The sequence below is a fragment of the Zingiber officinale genome, chromosome 5B, assembly GCF_018446385.1.
Source record: "Zingiber officinale cultivar Zhangliang chromosome 5B, Zo_v1.1, whole genome shotgun sequence".
Classification (NCBI taxonomy): Eukaryota; Viridiplantae; Streptophyta; class Magnoliopsida; order Zingiberales; family Zingiberaceae; genus Zingiber; species Zingiber officinale.
The window spans coordinates 109669527-109694988 of record NC_055995.1 but is presented as its reverse complement, the minus strand read 5'-3'; the positions used below and the strand labels follow the sequence as shown (position 1 = coordinate 109694988).

The following is a 25462-nucleotide window of genomic DNA, read 5'->3' as shown; positions in this document are numbered from 1 at the left end:
TGACACTCTGTATATCATCATCATATAGCTGGAAAAAAGATTCTAAATCAAATATACATAAAAAAAATGTTGCCAGTAATCTAACACATTATTATCATGTGGAACGGACAAAAAGAATGCATCCACTAAAGACTCATGGAAATAGAAATCGCAATGACATAACCAACATGATTTTTTATAGATTACTTTATCCTGAACATTTAACCGAAGAAGCTCACGCAGCAACTAGCAAGAGGCAAACATGAGAATCCAAAATGCAGCACTGCACTGCTCTATCAAGTAGTACAGTTGTAATATCGCAATGTTCCAACATTTGTTAATTTCAAAAATGAAGTAGAGGAGGGAGCAAACATTCTTACAAAGGGGGGTTATTAGATTGAGCAGTTGTTCCAAATAAAGAATATAGATAGTCGAACACAGAATGCAGCAAAATGCAGCACTGCACTGCTCTACCAAATGAGACCAAAAATGCAGCACTGCACTGCTCAATCAAGTAACACAGAAGATCACCATATTCACCTTAGAATCTGACCAATCTAACTTATTTGCTAGTAGTAACTCCAAGTAAAGAATGCCATAAATTATTTGAACAAAAACTATGAATACTACAGATGACACTAGATGGACAGTGGCCCTACAGGAACGTGCAAGAGGAATTCTTACAGAGATGCGGCGATAGGTCGGCAGCGAGATCAAAAGTTTCGTGGCGTGAGGTCAGTGGCTTCGGCGGAACAACATCGCAGAGAGATGGCGGCGAGACAGCTTCTCGTTGAACGAATGGCGGCGAAGAAGAATCTGGAAGCTTCGGCGGAACCACAACTCTTCTGTCCAGCGTCGCGACGGCGAGGGGCAAGGACAACTCCTCGTCGAAGGTTAGTCGAGAGAGATGGTGGTGAAGAAGGATCTGGAGCTTCGGCGGAACCACTGTGCAGAGAGATCTGGAAGATTTGGGGATTTGGGTGCCCTAGTTTTTGCGCTGCGGCGCTGCGGATGAAAAAACGCAAAACACAAAAAGCAACTCAGCCAAGCGCGCAGGCAGTAAGCAAGCGGGCAGTCAGCGCGTCCACGTCGCGATGTGCTAACGAGGCAGTCGCGCAACTTAAGTCGCGCAGGATATCTCTTTTATATATACATTAATTTTTTTACCGAACCACATAGTTAATTTTACCAATTATTTAAATCATCTAGTTAATTTTTAAAATGATTAAATCATGTATCCTATACTCATTTGACTCCTCCTCATTTATCTTAATTGATTGTTATAATATAGTAATCGAATAAGATAATTTTTTAAATAGATAGATTTTTTAAAAATATGAATCCATATTTAAAAAATTATTTGCTTTAATATATTATGCGTTATGTCAAATTAATATTTAAAAATATTTATATAATAAAATTAGATAAAAACTAATTTCGTATCCTTCCGAATTTAATTTTCTAAGTTACCTAGCCAAAGAATCAGAAGGATTGTTGGAGAGACAAACAATGGCAACTCTTACACATGTTTGAAGGAGAAGAAAGAGCAGAAGCAGACGAAGCTAATCCAAGTGAAAAAAATGTCGGAGCAAAACCCTGCTGATCAGGCCTTCTCCGCCCACTTCTTCCCGCACAGCTCCAACCCTATTCCCAGCTTTAACCTCAACCCCAACTTCGACCTGCAAGTCCCCTTCCAGGTCAAGCGCAAGCGCACCGGCTTCCGTCGCCGCGCCTCTACCAATCACCCGCTCCCCTCTCCACACACGTCCCAACTCTCACTCCCACCTCCACCACCGTCCCCGCCCCCGCCCAACCCAGCCACTCTTCACCCTGATCCTGACATCTCCGATGAGATCATCGCCATCAACAAGGAGGCCACCCTTCACCCTGATCCCGACATCTCCGAAGAGATCATCGTCATCAACAAGGAGGCCACCTCCGAGGCCCTCATCGCTCTAAGCGCCGGCTTCCCTGCCGACTCCCTTACCGAGGAGGAGATCGAGGCCCGCGTCGTATCCTCTATTGGCGGCATAGAGCAGGTCAACTACATCCTCATCCGTAATCACACCCTTTGCAGATGGAGGGAGAACGTCTCAAATTGGCTCACAAAAGAAGCTTTTGTCTCGGTCATCCCTCCCCATTGCGTGCCTCTGCTGAATTCGGCCTACCACTTCCTCGTCTCCCATGGCTACATAAATTTTGGGGTTGCGCCTGCTATCAAGGAGAGGTTTCCAGCAGAGCCAACCAAGGCGAATGTGATCATAGTAGGCGCTGGCCTCGCTGGCCTTGCTGCTGCAAGGCAACTGATGTCCTTTGGGTTCAAAGTTGTGGTTTTGGAAGGAAGGAAGAGGTGTGGAGGTAGAGTGTATACAAAGAGGATGGAAGGCACAAACAAGTTTGCGGCAGCTGATCTGGGTGGAAGCGTGTTGACTGGCACCCTAGGGAACCCGCTCGGAATCATAGCCAAACAGTTGGGTTCGACACTTCATAAGGTCAGAGACAAGTGTCCATTGTACAGGCCAGATGGGATGCCGGTGGATCCAGACTTGGATACCAAGGTGGAGAATGCTTTCAACAAGCTTTTAGATAAGTCCAGCCAGCTGAGGCAGTCTATGGGAGAAGTTGCGATGGATGTCTCACTTGGGGCTGCATTGGAAACTTTCAGGCAGGTGTATGGGGATGCTGTCACTGAAGCGGAAATGAACCTGTTCAATTGGCATTTGGCAAATCTTGAGTATGCTAATGCTGGCCTACTTTCAAAGCTGTCGCTTGCCTTTTGGGACCAGGATGATCCATATGACATGGGCGGTGATCATTGCTTCTTACCAGGTGGTAATGGAAGGTTGGTTCACGCTTTAGCTGATAGTGTTCCTATTATTTATGAAAAGACAGTGCATACAATCCGGTATAGTGGGGATGGAGTGCAAGCTATCTCAGGGTCACAAGTGTATGAGGGTGACATGATCTTGTGCACAGTTCCACTTGGTGTCCTGAAAAATGGGAGCATAAAATTTGTACCAGAGCTGCCTCAGAGAAAACTTGATGGGATTAAGAGATTGGGTTTTGGCTTGTTGAACAAGGTTGCAATGTTGTTCCCTCATGTATTTTGGAACACAGATATTGATACATTTGGCCATCTATCGAATGACCAAAGCCGGCGAGGGGAGTTCTTTTTGTTCTACAGTTATGCAACGGTTGCTGGTGGACCACTCTTGATTGCATTAGTTGCAGGTGAGGCAGCACTTAACTTTGAAACCATGCCTCCCACGGATGCTGTGACATTAGTTCTTCAGATTCTTAGAGGTAATTTAACACTTAATTACTATTAGCATTGCTTCCTGTACTAATTTTATGTGAAACTTTATCCAGAGTAGTTACTTTTTTCTAGTTTGTTTTTACTGAATGCACCTGAGTTTATTCAACAAAATTTCTTGTTTATTGAGGAGGGCTGCTGAACTTATTGTGGCTCGCTCATGCTGCCAAGTTTTAAGTTAGGGTAGCTTCTAATGTTAATCTACCTGTTGTTAGTGCTTTCTTTGAGGAATTATTATCTATTCAGTGAAATTCATTCACATTTTTTTTTTCTTTTCAAAAGGGCATAGAAAAGTTAATATTTATTAGAATTTTTTCCTCAAGAATTCATCAGAAACCTTCCCAAGTTTTGTATTTCTTGCATTCTTTCTTTATATTGTATGCATTATTTTGAGTCTGAGATGTCATACCAAATGTATGAATAACATATTGAAATCTCAAGGTTGCAAAACCAAGTGTTTTGAGGTGAAGACTTGTTCTATTTGGCCCATTAAGACTTCAGCATCAGCATTTATTTTTTGAGTCATTGCATGAGCATACATGTTCCCTGTTTTTTAAGCATAAAGGAAGCATATATTCACCAAAATGTTCGCTTCATCATACATTTTCGCCATCTTGTTATGCCTATAAATATTAAGTCAAACATGTTCTATACACTTAAAATTGAAGAAATTTTACATATTTTGGGGGCATAATGATGTAGCACTAGGAACAATGTCATTAAGAGAATACTCATCTTGTATATAGAAAAGAGAATTATTATTATTATTGCCAAATAAGATTACATAGGGATCCAAATCCCTTTTATGAAATGAAATAAAGACTATTTTTCCTAAAACTTGGTTAAAATTTATCCGATTATAACCCAGTAAATGTAATAATGGATTGATAGGCTTGATGACCTTAAAACATTAAACCATAAATATATCAAAATCCTTCTTATAATTTTGTTTTATTTTTTAAATTTCAAAGTTATTGAGTTTTTTAAAGAAATTTATTAGATATATTTTAGGGTTAAGGTATGGTGTTATTATATGAAGAAAATTGGTCTCATTACCAAATTATAAAGGGGTTAGGGCTTTTAATCAATCATTTTAGTGAAAATATTTTCTCTTAGGTGAGTTGAGTTGATTGAGTTTGCCGTGCATTTTTTCATGCTATATTTATTGGTATTTATGTCTACCTAATTCGATTTTGATTCATATCAAGTTCAAAATCTCTAATCATGTTGGTGCTTTAGACTTTGTTTGGAGCGATACTATTTTGTTATCTTGCCGGTCTTTCAACGTATGGTGCCAATGAAAATTTGGAGGAAAGAGACATAAAAGAAGAAGAGGGCACAATTATATATCTAAGTTTAGGATTTGTGTCCTATTTGGAATATATTGTATTGCCCAAATATTTCAATTTATCTTAATGCATTTTGTGTCATGTTAAAGGTATCAAATGCCAATATAACATGATACTCATTGGCCTCATTGACACAACACAGAATATATTATTTGTGTTGTGTGCTGAGTAGTATTGACTTTAGGTAAATTATTGGAATAATATATTTTGAATACCGCCATGAACATTACAAGATTTCAAACCAGTGTTCTAAAATTGGCATAGGCGACCGCCTAGGCGCTAAGTGTCAACCAGCAACACCGAAAACATGCTAGTCGACCAGCCAAGGCACCTTGGCACCTAGGCGGAATTAGCTGGCCCTAGGCGCTGACTAATTGATCGAATTGTCTAGGTTCCGTGGAAATAGCGCTGGGGTTTTATTATTTTTTTTAGTTTGAACTTTTAAATTTAAAGCCCAATTAAAAAAAACTTAAAATGTAATCCTTTTTTTTTGTTAGGCTTAAGTTTTATAAGCCCTAAACTTTGATCCAATAAGAAAATCGATTTGTTGGCTTGCTCTAGGGGCTAGCACCAAACTTCATCTTCATCGTACTGAATAATAGAGCTGGAGAAATCAGAGCGAATGAAAAAGCCCACATTTTTGAGAAATTAGAGAGTTAAAAGGATGGAGAAATCAGTTTAAAGAAAAATCTGTTGTCTGATTTTTCCGCAACTGAGCGATTTGGAAGGGATTGAATTGACGGTTAGCCAAAGCCTCATCCTTTGGAAGTGTTATTTCATCATACACTCGTAATATTTATTGAAGTTGAAAGGTATTTTGTTTTAATTTTGATATAAATTGAAAGATAATTTATTTTAATTTTGATTTCTCTTCACTCGATTTCTACGTTAGTCTGTCATTTATGTTTTTTTTGCTTAATGAAAAGAAAATATGTTTTTGCTTAAGCATCTTGTTTTGTTATTTTTTTTGGCTGATTATATTGGAGCTTGAGACAAAAATAAATTTCAAAGTGATTTATGAATTCAATTGAAGTTGGAGCAGTGATCTTTTACTTGTTAAATATCGAAGGTTCAATACAATTGTGAGAAAAATGGTGGATAAGATAAATTAGATGATTAAATCACAGCTTCCAAAGTTGCTGATTTTATTCTTAAATCTCCTTTTGGGTTATTACAATTAACTGAAGTAATTAACAATAAGTAACAATGTCAAGCAATCCATCTTCAACGACATCCGTTATTCAACCCGAATTTGAGATTCTTAGGAGAAAGTCAACACATCATATGAGAGTTCGGGATTTTAAATGATCCTAAGAACCTCAACAAAGATAGATGCAAGTTGTGTGGGACAATAATGTCGAGTGGATTATAGGATCAAGGAGGACATTGGAAATATACTGGAAATGTATCTGGTTGTCAAAAAGCGTCTCAAGAAGATCACAATAAGTGCAAACATGCTATTTTAGAAGGAAGAAACAAAAAGAAGAACAAAAGAATAAAAGAAGAGAGTTGTAGAGCAGAGATGAATATTCCTCTAGATGAAGAAAAAGATAATGAAATTGAAGGGATAGATGGACTTTAAAAACCTCTTCCACTTAGCCCCATGGATAGATATGCATTGATGATTTCTCCACAAAATGTAGGTTCAAGTGGGAGTAAAGTGTTTCACCAGAAAAAATATAAATGATGCTCTTTTCAAAGACATAACTCAACAAGTTTAACAATATGTTGGGAGATGGATTTATGAAAATTGAATCCCATTCAATGCTATTGACAATGATAGCTTCAAGCAACTAATGGAGGTAGTGGGTCAATTTAGACCAGGATTCAAGCCTCTAACGCAATATCAACTTAGAGAGCCACTTTTAAAATCGAAGTTGAAAGAACAAAGCAATTGCTGCTGGAGAAATATGAAGAAGAATGGGCATAGAATGAGTGTTCGATCATGACAGATGCATGGAGTGATAAAAAAGAAGAATCATCCTAAATTTGTATGTTAATTGCAAGGAGGGTACTATATTTTTAGAGTCTAGAGTTTAGGCAACTCAACTTATTTTTGAGTATGTTGACAAGTGTGTTGCACAAGTAGGAGATCAAGATATTATCCATGGGGTTTCTATATGAGGAGCTTCTTCAAGATAAAGAAATCAAGGTGACTCTGAACAACGTGGAATCAAATTATCAGTATATTATAGTGATTATTGAGTCAAAAATGAAGGATAGACTTGATACATTATTGTATACCACTGTCTTTTTGTTGAATCCCTATTTTTACTATAAAGATAGTTCTATTGCTCTTTATAAGGAGGTCACGATGCAGATTTTTGAATATATGGAAATTTTGCATGCCAATGAGTTTGATCTACAAGATACAATTATTAACAAGGAATATATAAAATATAGAGACAAGACTAAGATATTTGGGAAAGCATTGGCAGTAAAAATGTGAAAAAAAATAATAATACATTTGATCCATGTGCATGTTGGAGTACTTACGGTGCTTACACACCCAACTTGCTAAGAGTGACTTTGAGGATACTTTCATTAACTACAAATTTATCTAGGTGTGAAAGAAATACGAGTGCATTTGAAGGAGTAAACTTAAACTTTAAGTCTTTAATTAAAGTAAAGTACTAATTTTTAAAGTTTATATTCATGTTACTAACTGCAATATTTACAAAAAAAAAGAAAGAAATAAGTTAGATGTCAACAGGTTGAACAAGATAATATTTGTCCAATTTAATAGTAGATTGTTGAACAAACAAAAAAGAGAGAAAGAAAGGAATGTCAATGTCCTTACAAAAGATGCTTCAAATGCACAAGGTTGGATTGTGGATGATGGGAAAGATGATTAAGTTGAACTAGGTTTTGTGATCACTTGACAAATGGTTGATGAAGCAACTGGAGTAGATGAAAATCTACAATCCGAAGAAGCTCTAGAGTGAGAGAGATGATTTTGCATTCAAAGAAGAAGAGGAGGATCACAATGATGATATTGAATTTGTGTCCAATGAATAACAAATTGTTGAAAATTATGGAGAAGAAGTAGAATAAATTTGTGATATTTTATTAGTTGTGTAATTTTGAACTCATTTAAATTTGATGTTATTGTATTGGAGTTATAGAATATGATCTATTATGCAATTTATGTTGATATCATGGAATACGCCTAGTGGTGCCTAGTCCCTGCCTAGGCATTGGTCTAGTGCCCGACTAGCGCCTAGCGCATAGCGAATTTTAAAACCTTGTTTCAAAATGGTGGTTCATACAAGTTTTGTGTCATATTTCTTTTGGTGAGTTAACGAGCTCTAATCCATTCGAGAGTTTTGCTTAAAATTTTAGTTTCTTTGACATGTCTTGATTTTTCCATTGGCTGATTGTCTCCCCACAAACTGCCTCTTTCTAGATTGTTGCTAGCACCAACATTGCCACCGTAAAGGCAATGGTGTTATTGCAACCACATCAACAGTGTCTATGTCAAACGAGGCTTCCTCATTTGCTACAATCCTTGCATCACATTGCGTTCATCCTATCCACTCGTAGCTTGGGCAGAAATCCCCTTCTCTATCAAGGACATTGGAATCCCTTCCTCAGCCAAAGTTGCTTTAACTCACCACTTTGGAACACTAGGTTCAGCTTCTCCTATGGCTGGGACAAACTGTTGGAAATCAGATTTCTACTCTTGTATGGCTGCACTCGTCTGAAGCCTATGCACTCACCGTGAACCCTCCTCACACAGTCGACTTTGTATTGCCATGCTGGCTACCTCTTTCTGGTATTAATTACTACATAACAGTTGTGACATAGATGAAGACTCCACCCTACACCTCTTTGATTAATTGATTTCCACCGTTGGAAGTCTTTGCTTTTCCTAATTCGCGTGAGAGTCACCTCGCTTCTTGGAGTTTCCTAATCCAGACCGTCGGTGTAAGTTGGACAGCTGGTATAACGGTGTAAGTTGGACACCTGGTATAAAAAAAACAGAAGAAGGAAGAAGACTGCACTTGATAAACTAAGGCTTAGTATCAAAACCAAGGGATCTGTGGCAAGATCCAATTTGATTATGTTCAGCAAAATAATAGAGTTTCTGTAGCTACAATAATTAAAAAAAGATAGGCCTAATAATTTGAGATTAGCAAAACCAAGGGATTTGCTCCAAAATTAACTACCTAGCGATTTGATGCAATACAACAATGGACACAAATTACAAAGGAGAAAAAAACGACATAAAAATCACACTAGTTTTTCAAGACTTGAACCTAGTGACAACTTGAACATCAAATTAGGTTTACATAATCTTGATGAAATTATTACCTCTATTTTTATGAATTACTTATTTAATTGATAGTTTATTTTTTATTTTTGCATTTAATTAATACTTCTCATAAAATTTTACATATTGCCATAAGTCCTTTAAAAATACAAAAAAGCCTCTAATATTATATTTTTCCTACTTTAATCATCACTTATCATTAAAACAATCATATAAGTTATTTAGTTTAGTTATCATCTATCATTCTAGAAGGTATAAATTATTATATGTTTCTTTTATTGTAACATAGTGTACTATGTGTTTATCTTATAAGTATTATTATTTGTAGATCAACATGTTAAGAGACACCACCACCACTGTATTAGAGAATTGAGAGATATGATGCTAGTTATAAAGATCTAAAATCAAGAAGATGAGCTTTGATTCATAACAACGCTGCAACAAGCCATTTAAATAATTTTGAGGAACATACCCTTCATATACATATAGCTTCATCGATTAAGTGACATTATTCTATTTCTAAAGAAAAATTAAGCTATTTTCTTAAAATTATAATCAATATAGGTCTAAATATATTATGGAAGAACCAACTACAAATAACTAGTCAAATAACTAAAATTATTCATTATTGAATATAAAATTTGATTGTTAGAACCAACTGTATTATTCACAATCAACTTAAAAGTGCTCCACAATCCATAATCTAGTTAATCAAGTCATTTAGTCAATTTTGGCTCAAATAGAAATATTTTGTTCCTAAAATTCTACAATTTAATCAATTAGAATCATCCTACTCAATTGGCACTAGCCGCCTATACAGGTTGGGCAGCCCTCTAACTTTACACTATAAATTGTCCTAAGCTTTGGGATTTGAACAATTGATTCTGACTTAGAAGCAATTGTAAGTTGAACCAATATTTAATTGTCACTGGTTGAATCTTCAATCCTTACAAAAGAAATTGTAAGTAGTTGGGGATACTTCAAAACGAAAGTCTACAAAGGGACCTCACTCTAAGGGACTCTACAACATCATGTAGTTATAACGTTTGAAAAATAAATGAGCTCTAGTTAATTTTAATTTGAGTCTATCATACATTAACACACAATGTACCTAAATTACAAAGTCACAATCTAATATAAGGTTTAATGATCTTTAGATTGATGATAAGTCTTTATGCTCGATATACTCATAAATGGTCTGATAGATTTACACATCTTCCTTACATAAGCCATAGAACACCTTACATCTATGAAAAATACCTAAATTCACCTCACTTACAAACTTATGGTCAAACTCATAAATCACAATTTGTAAGTTAAATGTGTTGATAAAAAAAATCAAAATATTGTAATTATCTCTAATAATAAGGGAGGAGACAATAATTTTTTTTTTTTTTTTTTAATGTTTTCCTACCGCATTAGGCTATAATCAAGCTAGCTATAATTATGATAAGTAGGGGAATAAGAGGATATAAGAGGTCAAATCTACCCCCCAATGTGATATCTCCCCCTAAATCCAAGCTACTAGTTCTCTGGTTTACTTGATTTAGATACCTTTCTCTTAAGTCCTCTTGATCCTAAGTATTTACAAATGAAGCCACACTATTGAGTTGAACTACCTATTAAAGTGGAGCTTTGTCTTTATGACAAAATATAAATAGATACTTCCCTTGTGTATAGAGGTATTCCGAGTATACATCACCAATCGAATTACTTGCTCGTCAACATGACACAAAGATATAAAAACCATAATGCCAGCTACCCGCTTGTTAATTTGTATCAATAATGACATAATATGATAAGCAAACTATGTCAACATGTTAACAACATATCAAAGAATACTATTAGTTCCTCGAGGAAATGAGGGGGAGATTGTTAGTACCTCAAGTGGCGTGGATAACAATTTTGATGTTTGGTCAGATAAGTATAAGTTAGGCCTTGTTTTGGTTTTTGATATATGTGTCATAAGTGTGTAGAGACTTAGGTGAACACACAGAAATACCCAATGACTTAGGGTCTAGTGCGTAGGTGAAGGGTGGTTTGGGACACTTGAGGGATCAAAAGGACAAGGATTATTGGTGACAACTAGACTTGGAGCAAAAGATGCAAGCATGAGAGAATGATGGCATGGGAAGGGAGTCGATGGGCTTAATGTATCCAAGGGATGAGGGTTTGAAGGAAGAGTACTTTGGTGGAGCGAGAAGGATGCAGAGGGAGTGAGCCTGAAGGCTCGATGCATTCGAGGGATTAGTAGTTTGGAGGAAGAATGCTTAAGGTAAGTTATGGTGAGCCGAGTTGAGTGACTTATATCCAAGATGAAAATAGACTCAAAACTCAATGGTAGTTGACTTGAGTTAGAGTTTCGGGCAACTAAAATGGATTTGGTTGACCTATGCATGCGATAGATGCCTATCTTTGAACATGTTTGAAGTTGAACTATTCGAGAGTTCCGAGCAATCGAAACGGAATACGAGTGACTGAAATACATGCGGAGCATAGATCCGAACGAGATGGTCAAGGATTCAGTTTGATTGGGAATTCAGGCCATTGGAAGTTGCCATGTCAGCAACAACGGATAGAAGAAGACTTGTTCGTGGATGAAGCTGACAGCTGACTCAGCAAACATGAGGCTTCTAGGCGACTGGAACATCGACACGTTAACAAGTTGATTAGATCAAGGCAGAGCCTATAAATAAAGACTAGGATCTTGAAAGCAAATACACCACACTCGAATATATTTGTTTTTCTCTCCTTTAAAACCTCGATTGTCTTATTCTTTACGTTGTCTACTTGCTAGTGTATTAAGAAGTTTCCCCATCTCTAATTTTTTACTTAAGAGAAGAAAGATATTGAATTGTGTGCATAGGCCTTAAATGTAACAACTTGGGATTGTGAACTAAGTAAATTTCTTAGTCTTTTGGTATGATTGTTTACATGTGTTCATTTTATTTATACTAATGTGTGGCCTTGCTAAGATCATAGCGAGGGAAAATTAGACAATTTATTTCCAAGTTCGCTATTCACCCTCTAGAGAGATCCCAACTTCTGCATCGCATTAACAAATACAACATTGTGATCATGATACAAAAACCTAAATAAGGAATGCGAATGCAAAGATATAAAAAAATGAAACATTTGAGAAGAGATTTTTTAACTTAAATCTCCAATAAAGAGCTTTCTCCTTTTGACAAAGATCATGTATTATAATATTATATCACTCATTCATAAAATGATCCAAGTAGTACTCACATATCAAAACTAATCATGAATACTTGTAATCTTTTAACCTTAATCATGAAATATAACATCCATAGATTAGAAGATAGAAAAAGTAAACCACATCCATGATTAGCATCCGTTAGCAATACCATTGATTTGAATCACAAATATAATAAATGTCCAAATAACACACATATGCAAAAAAGAAAGTGCATCAAGAGTCAATAAGAGATACATTATTTCATATGCACCAATAGTAATCTAAATATATAAAAGAGTCTAAGAGAGTGTCCTACAACTACCTTTCCTAAACACCCCTAAAAATATAGAATACTATTGACTAAGGTGCTATCTACCTAGGATCTAACTTTGGAGTATATCTATCATACTCTATTGCTTAAGCTCCTAGAAGGCTGCAAATATGAATGTTGTGGTTCTAGTAGTGGTCAACAAACGCCTTGCTATGTGATAGAATCCAGGTGATGGCCAAAAAACATTGCTACTAGTTGCACTAGTTTGTTTTATCATTCTTGTGGAGGTGGTGGTAGTGAAACCTACTCTAGATTCTTCTCTTTTGGTTTGTTATAGAACATCCTCTATTAAAGCATTTGGTTATCTAGTTTACGCCCGGGTTTCCGTCAAATTATGCTCTTATGTACCTCCATCCATACTAAGGAAATTTGACGGGGTCCAATTTAATCATATTATTTAGATAATTTCTCAATGGAGATCTTGGTGACATTTGAAGCCTAGGGTGACGTTCACATAGGACAAATGGATAGAGCTTGACAATGATTTTCTATAGTGTAAGATGAAGCTAAGACATGCAATGACTTATGATGAAGTGCATATATTATGGAGAGATAAGGTGTCATGATCTCAGTTAGACCTTTTGAGACTGTAGGTAGAATGCAACCTACAATAACTTTATACTAAAGAGTGTTTGGAGCAAATATGTTAGTTGAAAATATGGTAAGATGAGGACGATCTTCATGAAAGAAAAATTTATATATTACATCAAGAATTACAGTGTCAAATACACCCGAGCCTTGTGAAAAGTAGAACACACATGCATTCTCCAACCAACTATACCTAAAAAATTCTTAAGACTGGTGGGTGAAAAGGTCATGTGTTCGAACCTGGAAACAACCTCTTGCAAAAAGTAGGGTAAAGTTGTGTACAATGGATCCTTCCCGGGACCCCGTGTGATAGGAGTTTCGTGTTCCGGGCTGTCCTTTTTTTAAGGGGAGCCTTGGCGCAACAATAAAGATGGTGGATGAAAACTCTATCTCAACATGCTATTCAGGTGGTGTAGATGTTCTCGACATTTGTAGGTTGTATGTAGTTATAGGACTTTACATTGATCAATGGTGATGTCTTAGGTGTCGTGCACCGACCTATCTAATTGATAATATTGTATGTTTAAGGTGTAAGAAGTGAAAATTTAGTGATCGAGGTAATGCATGTTAACCAATTTGAACACACTCCTTAAATTTTTCCTTAATTTCTTTGTCAAAAAAATAAGAAATAGAGTGAGAGGGTTTGACTCGTGGATCTCCTTTGTGACATTACCCCCTCTTAAGTTTAATATGCATGATGTTAAATTTTTTGAAATTTTAAAGATAAATCATGATTTGCTATAAAATATATAAATGCATAATAATTATATAATATGAAATGGAACCAACAAAGAAAACAACACTAATCAAGTGAAACAATGAAAAAAAAATGAGGTTTAATACTGAAACTTTTACTTTTGCCTATATGGAGTTTAAGTTAATCTACAAATGTTCATGTATCAAAACTATCAAGGTTTATATTTATACCTTACTTCGATGCATTGGTTAAACTTCTGATCATAAAAAACATCAATACAAGAAACATACATTGGGTTCAAATAAGTGTTGTGCCAAGTATATGTCATAAACAATCAATAAAGTAATATTTATATACAATATGTGTGCGCATCTACTATGCATATATTAAGCTCTCTTATAAGTATACTAAATTCTTCTAAGGAGTTTTATAAATATCTCTATAAAGTTTGACTATGATTTGATATGATCTAGTATAATGTCACTTATTTCCATACGATCTCTAATAAAATTCATGTGTATAGTCATGGAATTGTGCATAGAATTCTTTATTAAGTATTAAAAAGTGATGTTATTACATAAACATTTATACAATCTAAGCTAAAATCTTCTAATGTGCGCATCATTCACAACAATTTTATTACATATCCTCTCGTAGCTATAATGCTATATATTCAGTCTCGGTGGAGGACAATGTGACACAATTTTTCTTTCAATTATTCTAACTCACAAGGGGGAGGTAAAAAATTGACACTCTCCACTTATGCTCTTTCGATTCACTTTGTATTAACATACTAAGTCAAATGAGTTAATCATTGAATACCAAAAATTTATATTTAGAGTAACCTCGAGATAGATGCTTTTAATAGCTATTAAGTGTCACTCTTAGGCATGATTGAGAACTACCACATAATACTGTGATAACTAAAATATCAGGTCTATTAGCCACTAAATACAATATGCTACCAATCAATCCTCTATACAATTTAATATCCTCACACTTTCTTGGTCACTATCTGATTTTATATTTATGGCAATCAGTGTCAATAACTCTTTGTCATTTTCCATCCAATGAATTCCTTTGTATACTTTCTTAGATGTATATGCATGCCTTATCTTTTTTACTTCGCTTATAGACTCTTACTTTCTAGGTCACTATCTAATTTTATATTTATGGCAATCAATGCCAATAACTCTTTATCACTTTCCATTCAATGAATTCCTTTGTATACTTTCTTGGATGTTTATGTATGCCTTATCTTTTTTACTTCGCTTACAATCCCAAGAAGATGTTAAACACACTTATTGAACATATCCCAGAGTGATAAGAAAAATTTATTAATGAAGCCAAACATATATCACCAACATAAACTTATGTTATGAAAAAATCTTTCTTATTATTATTAGGCTTAACAAACAATATTAGGATCCGTTTGACCTCTTTAAAATCCTTTTAAAGTGAGAAAATTAGAAAGCCTTGGTAGAAAGCCTTTTATACCAAGGCTATAGGATCTTGTTTCAGTCATGATTTAGAAATTTTATATTTTAAAAATCCGATGGTGGTTTAACAAAAGCGAGATTATTTATAAAGTCATTTAGAAATGTTGATTTAACATGATATAATTTAAATTTTTAAATCCAACAAAAGCTAAAAGTATACAAATTGACGCAAGATGCATTGTAGGTACATCTCTTGATATAGTCCAAAGCTTTAACTTAGTTAATTTTAGACCATTAGCCTAGCCTTCTCTAACCATAGATGCCATTTCATCTTCTTATAGAACCATGCAATATTAATTTCCAAATCTTACTTCTCACAAACTAAGCGAACTCCTCTTGTATTGCTAGCATACAATCCAAATCATTTAATATTTCATCATTGCTCTTGGGCTTAATTTAGGTTATAATGCAATATGACTATCTACTTGTAGAATGATTGAATTCTCACCTCTTGGAGATGTCTCACAACACTTTTACATGCTCAAGAGTTTGCTTTGTATCTTATTGAATGCCCTTGAAAGTGTTTGGGTTGATCATTGTTATCATTCTCATTGGGTTTATCCTCCTCTTTGGGTTTTTCTTGGTTTCCCCTTTAAATGGTGTTGCTTGTGTTTGCCTTTTGATTATTAGTATTTAGAATGCATACCTAATAACAAAATGACCATATCTTTCCATACGAAAACTTACATAACTTACATAAGGTTTCAATAAAACTAAATGCAAATAAATTCTATCTTGTACGTGGAATGCGATAAATACTTTGACCCTAAACTAATTAGGTAATGGAAACTTGTTAGGCATGGATCGAGCTGCTTCTTAAAGTGTATTTGATATAATAATGTTGACTAATACTAATTGAATTTACTTTTATGCTTTAAAAGACATCATGACTTGTAAAATTGGAAATAAATTGAGTATTTTCATATCCAATTACATTTAGCTCTCTATTATTGCAAAATATTGTTATGATATTTGTATTTGAGGTGGAGAACTTGTTTGTTGGTCATTTGCTTTGAGCGTCAAATATCTGTCTAATCACCCTTAAGCTTCCTTGGCATATAAATCAATTATGAAAATTTAAAATTTTAGTACCTAAAAAGCATTGGGTTTGAAGGCGCTAATAAGTCTTTACAATTCTAGAACTACAAACACCCTATTACCTTTTTAGACATGAATTGTCCATTCGATTTTTAGACGTGAATGGTTCATTGGATGAATTTCTATCATTGCATGAATTTCTATTAATCAAGAATACCGTCAATTTCTTGTTTTGCTTTGGTTTTAATCCTAAGCTTGCTTTACTATATATGCAACCATATGTAGATATTTATTTGAAACCCCTGTAAATTTCTTCAGCATATTCTTTTAACTCCATCACTTGCTCCTTAAGAGACCATTCTCTTCTATGACATTCTAAAATCATATTCTTTGTTTTTACAAGTTACTTGAATTTGAACTTCCTTAGCTTTGACCTAAGGGCTTCTAGTTACTTTTGTTATATTCTAGCTTTAGTCATTCCTTTAGATAATATCTAATGATTTTATAAAATTTGCAATAATATTTAGCATTATATAAATAAAGGAGAGTTTATCTCAATATAATTATTTTGAAGCATCTTCTTCTATATCACTAGAGCTCTCAAATTTTGTTTTTTTATATATATAATATTGAAGAATTTATTAAGTATACTTCTGTTCTCTTAAATTTCAACTGCTATTAAAATTATTTATATTTTTAATCAATCAAATATTGAGCATTATGTGTATGTATTATTTATATGCATACTAAACTCGTACTGCAATTTTCAAATTGTTGATAAGATACCATTTTTTCTTCTTACATTCATGTTTTATTATGTAAACAAAACCAAAAAGTTCTCTCTGTTTCATATTGCATGTTAGCATGCGTATGGAATGTCAAAATATTGTCCGACTCTATAATTTGGATCTTAGTGATTTTGAGCTAGTGTCAGTATCTAGACTGAGGTTTTCTAAAGTGATTGGAATTTGAATTGAAGTTGAAATGGACATCTTGTTAACCAACAAATCCAACTATTATATCAAGATCAATAGGATGAGTGAACCTAGAACCAGTAGGAAAAATTTTATAAGAGAAAAGGATAAAATAATTTATGTCGTTGTGAGATTACCAAAGATGTTATGAATAATCTTATTATATATCATCATATACCAAATTAATAATGTCACCTACTTATTAATTTAAGCAATTAGGCACTCAAGTGTAATCCCTATTGCAAGGGGTTGATTCGCATGTGATCGTACAAAAAAAAACCAAATTAATGATAATATGTAATATAAATAATACAATTGATAAATATAGTATCATATTATTAAGACAATTGATAAAATTATATTAAAAACAGAATATATAGTATCATATTATTATTATTTGCTAGAACCATATCATAACTTTTTAAATGTATAAGTGTAGAATTAAACATAATGAAAACAAAGTCTTAGTTGAGTCTATAACAACATAGGAATCAGATTTTATTTAAAGCAAGAGGGGAGAGGTTATAATGGTCTTTGTTATGTAATAACCTCCCTCAAAGCCCTTCAAGGATAATAAGAGAAATGGGTGAGGCCTTAGGTCTCACAAATGGGCAATTAGGAGCTGTAACAAGGTTGAATAAATGATCCTTAAACTCTATTTTTGGCGGATCAAGTGAACAAAAAAGAGTCTTTCCCTATTGTCATTGTGAGTTATTAGGATTGAAGCTGTAATCAGTGAGTAGCCAGATAAATCAGTTAGTTTAATTCGAAATCATTGTGATGAGACTAAATTTCATTCAATTTCATCTAACTTTACTTTTAGTTTAACTTATTTTCTGTTACAGTTATGTATTTTCTTGATGAGGTTGTCCCTGGTGCCGATAGTTAACTCCAACAAAGGATATGTTTATTTTGATATTTCACTAAAAGGAGCTTTATTTGATCATTCAAGTATTTTTCAAAAATAGTGGCCTTTTTAGGGCATTTGCCAATTAAAAAACACTTACCTTTTAGGATTTAAAGGTAAAATGTTTGTAGAAGTTATAATCTATAAGTATCTTTTCTAAACCTTAAATTTTTGGATTTTAAATTAGAAGAATATAAATTTGAATATTATTTTAATTATCCTTTATCAATACAAGTAACATAACTTTTATAAAAATTGTAGACTGCACATGCATCCAACTACTGTATATGTTTTACTTAGTTGTTTTTTTGCATACCACCTTCATACACTTTAAAACCTTATATTTACAATAACTATATTATCATAGACTTCAATTACTTTTAACTATAACACTTATTAATAAGTATTTTATACTGTTAGTTAAATATCAAGTACAATAGTAGTGTGACAGTATTAACTACATAGTTAATAAATAACAACTCAATGTAACTAATAGTATTGGTCTATAATATACTTTTTCTTTATTAATGGGATATATGAAATGATTTATTTTATTTTGCTTTTTTTTTTTTTTTTATGTTTCTTTCCTGATTCAGATCTCATTGATTGGATATGAGCATACTTTTAAGTTTTTTAATTGTCAAACTTCTTGGCTAGTTCATAGTGCATCAGGATTGGTTTTTTGTTTTATCATTAGCATCTTAAGCCTCTGTTCATTTTTAAAGCAATGTAAAAATTGATCGGTACATTTTCTGGTAACACAGTTTCCTAAGATATACAAATGAAAATGCTTAAATCTCTGCTACATTGTTAGTTGAGACTAATCTTCATTATAACTCAGTCTAACATATTTCACTCTGGGTACACCAAATAGCTTGTTTGCATGTACTATTTGTGGATAGGAAAGAAGCTCCATGAGAGTATACGAAGGTGGAACTTGATCCATTTCAACACCAACCATAAAGGTTCTTACCAAGCTAGCAGGGATTTGTCTAGATGCAATTCTCGTTCAGACATTCTGATTCTTAGATATCTTGCATGAGAATAAGTTGATGTTTCTTTTGCAACAGAAGTCCAAATTTTGAAGTGACTAAATTAGTTTAGACATTTTGTGTGAGATCCTGCATGTCAGGTACTTGTGGGAAAACATTGTGCCTGCTTGGCAGTGGAATAAATCAAAACATCTAATTGTGTTGACAAGGTCTTGGATCTGAATCTTCTTGTCTCAATGGTGCTCTGCTTTCAGAATAGACCTAAAGAAGCATTAAAAGCTTCTTTGTTTACTATAGTGCTGCTTCATTTGGATTTCTGATATGCTTTGAAACAAATTTTTGCAGTTTAGTATTCTGTGAAGTATACATGCGCATCAGCTACCAACATATGATGACTAGTTAATTTGAGGAATGGTTCATGCTATATGCTTGTAAATTTTTGAAGTTTTGTATGACTACTTTTTATAGAGTATAAGTTGTGTCCGTCTCATTCCTAAATGGTTTAAATGTTACTCATCATTTAACTGTTTTTCTATCTTACATTCTCATGGATTAATAGTTTTAAGATACCTCCTCCATACTAATAATTTAGCTTCTTGCTGACTTTGCATGTACAGGTATCTTTGAGCCACAAGGAATTGAAGTTCCAGATCCTCTCCAGAGTGTTTGTACTAGGTGGGGTACCGACTCCTTCAGTTTAGGATCCTATTCACATGTTGGTGTTGGAGCATCTGGGGATGACTATGATATCATGGCCGAAAGTGTTGGAGATGGCCGGCTTTTCTTTGCTGGTGAGGCAACAACAAGGCGCTACCCTGCTACTATGCATGGTGCTTTTATTAGTGGCATGAGAGAGGCTGCTAACATGGCACACCATGCTAATGCTAGAGCTTTACAAATAAAAGTGGAAAGAAGTGCTTCTAAGAATACTCAAGCTTGTGCTTCTCTTTTAGCAGATTTATTTCGTGACCCTGACTTGGAATTTGGAAGTTTTGCTGTTATTTTTGGTCATAAATCATCTGAACAGAAGTCTCCTGCAATTCTTCGGGTATCATTGGGTGGTCCACGGAAAAGGAATACAAGTGAGGTCTCGAGGGCAGATCAACCACATTCCAACAAGTTACTTTTTCAGCAGCTTCAAACACACTATAATCAGCAACAACAGCTCCATGTCTACGCGCTTTTATCTCGACAACAATCTTTGGAACTCAGAGAGGTTAGAGGAGGAGATGATATGAGGTTGTATTACCTGTGTGAAAAGCTTGGTGTAAAGTTGGTTGGTAGAAGAGGATTAGGACCTGCTGCTGATACTGTAATTGCCTCCATTAAAGCTGAGAGGGGCAGTCGATGAGAAAACTTCATTTTTATTCCAAGTTAATGATCCAAGAGCAATGACACAGCGTAGTGTTTGATTTTTAGTAACAAATGACAAATATCATCTGGTGGAGTAAACTAGCCTAGATCTTGATCTTGCAAGTCCTTGAATAGGAAGCTACCTACTTTTGTGGGGCCGGGCCGGGTACCTTCAGGATTAGTCTGTACGAAAAGTTGAATACCTGGTGTCAATTAAAAAAAAAATCTAATTCACATAATAATTCATCTAATTTGGCCATAGACAAATCCCTATACACTTTGTATGCATCAACAACATTGATGCTCACAATGAGTTTCGAGAAAAAGATTTCAAGACATACCTTATAATACCGTGATTTTCAATTGTTTTCCTAATTTAGTGGAATTTGTTTAGAATGTCTTTGATTCTTGTATGTTGTTGATTTATAGTCTTTCCTCTACATTTAACATCTAAATAATTTATTTAATAAAAGATCTCTTTTTGTTACTTTTGAATTGTCGGTTCCTTCGTGGAGTTCGATCAACTTGTCCCAAAGATTCTTAGCACTATCAAACGTTTCAATTCGATTTAACTCTTCGTTTGTTAGTCCACATTGTATATTTACAACTTGAGCATCAACTTGAGTTTTCTTTTTGATGTTAGGAGTTCACTTTTTCATTCCAGTAGTTTTTTTGGATTCAATGACCGGTAGTGTGAGACCCTTCTTGATGATGATTCACATGTTGATTTACGTGTTCAAGTAGTAGTACTTCATCCACCCCATTCAGTAGTTGAAATTATTGTTGTTGAATAGTGGAAGACGAGCGGTGTTGTACCCTTTTTGATAGGCGATTATCTTGTAGAGATGAAAACTAAAAATCATCCCAAGACTTTTTTAAGATCTTGGGTAAGTAGTGCAATAGAAATGGAGAGTAGTAAGAACTCAAAATTCATTTCAAGAAAAAAGAGAAGTTTTGAAAGACTTAATGAGTCGTTAAATCAATTCAGAGTTATCTGACTCTGATATCAATTCTAAGATTGAAAAGTGCGATAGAGGAGAGTGAATATCGCTCGCAAAAATCTTTTTTTTTTTTAAACAATCAACTTAAAAATCAGAATGTGGAAGAAAGTTAAAACACAAAGAAAGGTGACAATTTTGTTTACTTAGTTCACAACCCTTTGACTGCTACTCTAAGGCTTATGATTCTTAGATCATTTTGAGTAGGCAATCTACTAATCTTCTCATTCTAAAAATCTTTCAGAGGCATAGAACATCTTGTACAAATGAAGAGAATATAGTAATACTTTACTATACCTCTAATTACAATGCAATACAAATAAAAAGTTACTGACAATGAAATGTAGAATTTTGGTGTAGGTTGTCAAAGAGGATTAGCATATAGATGTGCAGAGCTTGCTTGCACAATGAACTGAATGCAAGACTTTAGTATTGTGTATGTTGTCTGAGCTTAGCCATTGCGGTGCTTATATAACCTTTTATCGATCGACTGATCCCGTAAATCCAATGCTTGATTTCTACCTTTATCGGTCAACTATTCGGTCGCCCAACCTTAGTGTTGTTCTATTTTGCATCCAGGTCATGATCTGATTAGATCGGATCTTCGCGAGATCAGATTGATCAATCGATTGATCGGTTGATTGAACCTCAATTTTCCTTTGTTAGCCATATCACATCGCATTTGATCCTCGATTTCCTTCTAGGTTGGGTCGATTGGTCCATGGGATCGATCAACCAATCCTCTTTTTTCCATCAGAACATGGATCATATCTAACTCAACCTTATCTCTTATGACTAGTCGGCTGAACCTTCTTGTTCGGTTGACTAAACCATTGGGTTTATTGGAAACTCTGTTTTCTACAAAACAAAGTTAGTAACATAGCAATAATAGTAGTCTTGCAAAATAGAGTTAGTAATAGTATATTTTTGCAGGCTTTATTCTAATAGTAGGACTATTTGATACCGACTTCAAAATCTGAGTTGGTTTCTTAGTCAGATTATCATCTAAGTGTTTTGTCTCAAAATTGGGATACGTCCTCACACGTTTTTAGAAGGTCACTCCAAGACTTATCTTACTTGTCAAACTTTTGATCTAACTTACTTATTTGGACCTCCTCTACTTAGTATCCGATCGATCCACCGGTAGGACTGTAAACAAGCCGAACCGAGCCAAGCTTTGAGGTGTTCAAGTTTGTTTGATAAGGTAACCAAGCCGAGCCGAGCTTAAAATGAACCAAGCTTTTGAAATGAGTGTTCAAGCGTGGCCTGGTTTATTTTTTATGAGCTTGAGCTTGTTTGAAGCTTGACTTGAGCTTGGTTCATTTAGATGTTATCAAGCTCTCAATTCAAGCTTGGCTTGAGCTTAGAGCTTGGTTTGAGCTTGGTTCGTTTAGATGTTATCAATCTCTCAATTCAAGCTTGTCTGATTGTTTGAAACTTTTAGTTGTTTGATTGATTATTGAGCTTGATAATTTAAATTTATTTATTTTATTATTTATTTAGCATATTGAAAAGAGTTTTATTAATGAATATGGTTCGTGAACATTGTTCGTGAAAATATTGTTCACGAACATTGTTCACGAACGTTAACAAGCTGAACACATATGTGTTCAAACTTGTTTGTTTAGCTTAACAAGCTGTTCAAGCTTGTTTGTTTAATTAATCTTATGTATATTGAACGAACATAAACAAACTCTTACCAAGCAGAACACCAAACTTGTTCACAAACGCTTGGTTCATTTACAACCCTATCCACCGGGACTTATCCTTTACTTGATATCCGGTCAAGCTGACCTATCAAGTATGTTCTACTAGATCCATCTAGTCTGCCTCTACGATCCACTAAAACTTTGCTACCTAATATCTGGTCCTCCTGACCCACTAGGAGTTTACATGGCAAGTGTCTTATACATTCACCATTCATATTAGATGAATAATGTCTAAATTTAAACCCTTTGTTAGATATTAAAATATGAGTTTGATTATCAGTGCTACATACACCAACACAATTTGTTTCTAATTTCCTATCGTTACCATATTACTGTGACTAGTTCGTTAAACTCAACCCTTTTTTTTAAGGGAACACTAAGTTTTCAAGTGCCTTTATTGTTGGTATTCTATTTATTGGTAATAAAATATTCCAACTCAAATTATGTTTTGGTTATGATAGTTTTATTCTCTAATTTTGAGATTAAACTAGTTATGCAGGTAGTTAAGTAAATATTTTTTAGTACAAATTGTTAATCCTTATGTTTGATTTGATAAGGTGTTTGCCAGGCAGTGACCTCAAATATGTTAGTGCATAGTAAATATAAATCAATAGTAAAGATAGCTATAAGTTGTTTTCTACCCAATACATAAAACTTCATGATGCAAAACATATTCTATCTTAGGTGCACCACTAATCAAGGAAACAAGATAATGTAGAAACAATGTGTTTTCATTTCTGTATGATGAAGTATCTACAAATCATGATCCTACATAGGTATCTTAATTTTTCCCTTTCCAAAGTATATATTATTGCAATATATTATATATTTCTTGATTGGTCATACGATACAAATATTAAATGTAGCCACCTAATTGCAATCAAACAAGAAACTCCTTATGAACTTGCAAATTATAATTTCATGGCCGGTATTTTTCCTACTTTATTATTCGAGTATAAAAAAAGGAAGCAAATTTTGTTAATCAAGTTAACAAAGAAATCTAGAAATTAGAAGTTTGTGATTTTAAGAAAGTGAAAACTACAAAAATATGTAAAGTTACTAAGTATTTGATTTTTCAAGTTTACAAATTTCTAAGATTTTTGTGATCAACAGGATTATCTTTATCTTAGATCCTTCAAAGCTAGGAAAAATAAATTTTGTAATCTTTTTCTTCCATTTCTGTAGTTTGACCCGGAATTACTACATCATAATGCAAATGCTTGCCCAAAAATGAATGTGGTGCACTAGAAATATGACCTATAAGGGTGATGAAATGCTTGAATTTGTCCTTGAATGAATTCTTGCATATATCAGCATGATCTTCATAGATGTTAGTCGTTTCTTCTAGTTGTCAATAAGAATGTAAAAATAATAACACTAGAGAATAATTTTCTCTTCAATTTTCAATTGAAAAATTATTGTGAACCTTGCTATTAAATTGTTTTAATTGTCTTCTGATTTTTCATTTTGTAATTGTTAGTATAAAAGAAGGATCGGAATTAATGTTTAGATTGCATTTGTGGTTGATAGTGAATTATTTTGACCATATTCATGGATTATTTTAGCTTATGATTGACGGTTTGTTGCCGTTGAGGGATTTTCAATAAATCTAGGAATGATTGATTTTTTTTAATCATATTCTTTAATTTTTTTTTCCATTAATCAAGTCATTGTAAATTTTTTAGAATGTTCTTGAACTCTTGTCTCTACTAGCTTCCTAACTTATCCTTGAACTCTGGTATAGTCTTTAATTCAAAATTAAATACTTCTTACACAAAGGTCATCGTTGTACCATCATCATTGTCTTTGTTTCTAAGTAGGTAATGATTTTTCTTTCTTACTATTATTTTAACGATTTAATATTTCTCAAAGTGAATTATATTGCAATAAATCATTCGCTAAATTTAGTTATATAACATTGCGTGATGTTTCCATTTTGTGAGAGGTCATTTATAGTCTGCAATTATTAATTCTTCTATAAAAACTCTAATTATTATTTCTTTAATTTGTAAGAATTTTGTTTAATTAGTACTAACTGTGATTATAACATGTTCAACAAGTGATAGTTGTATGATAATGGTAATTTGCATAGGAAGATTTGTTCGGACTTTCGGACCGTAAAAATTATTTTTTGCGTTGCGAAAACCCCAAAGTTCCATGCCATCGGATCCGTGTGAAGATTAAAATTTTCGTGTACATGTTTTCTAATCTTAGATTTACACTAGATACACATGGTAGAGAAGTTATACCTTTGATGCGAAGC

At 34.0% G+C, this 25462-nt stretch overlaps 1 protein-coding gene across 1 annotated transcript; it reads left to right on the top strand.

The window, feature by feature from the left end:
- The first annotated feature begins 1453 nt into the window (after positions 1-1453).
- On the top strand, positions 1454-20531 carry LOC121985331 (lysine-specific histone demethylase 1 homolog 3-like). Its single transcript, XM_042538709.1, has 2 exons — positions 1454-3282; positions 19757-20531. Exons 1-2 carry the CDS (start codon positions 1560-1562, stop codon positions 20488-20490), a joined length of 2457 nt encoding a protein of 818 aa, XP_042394643.1. The 5' UTR covers positions 1454-1559; the 3' UTR covers positions 20491-20531.
- The last annotated feature ends 4931 nt before the right edge of the window (positions 20532-25462 follow it).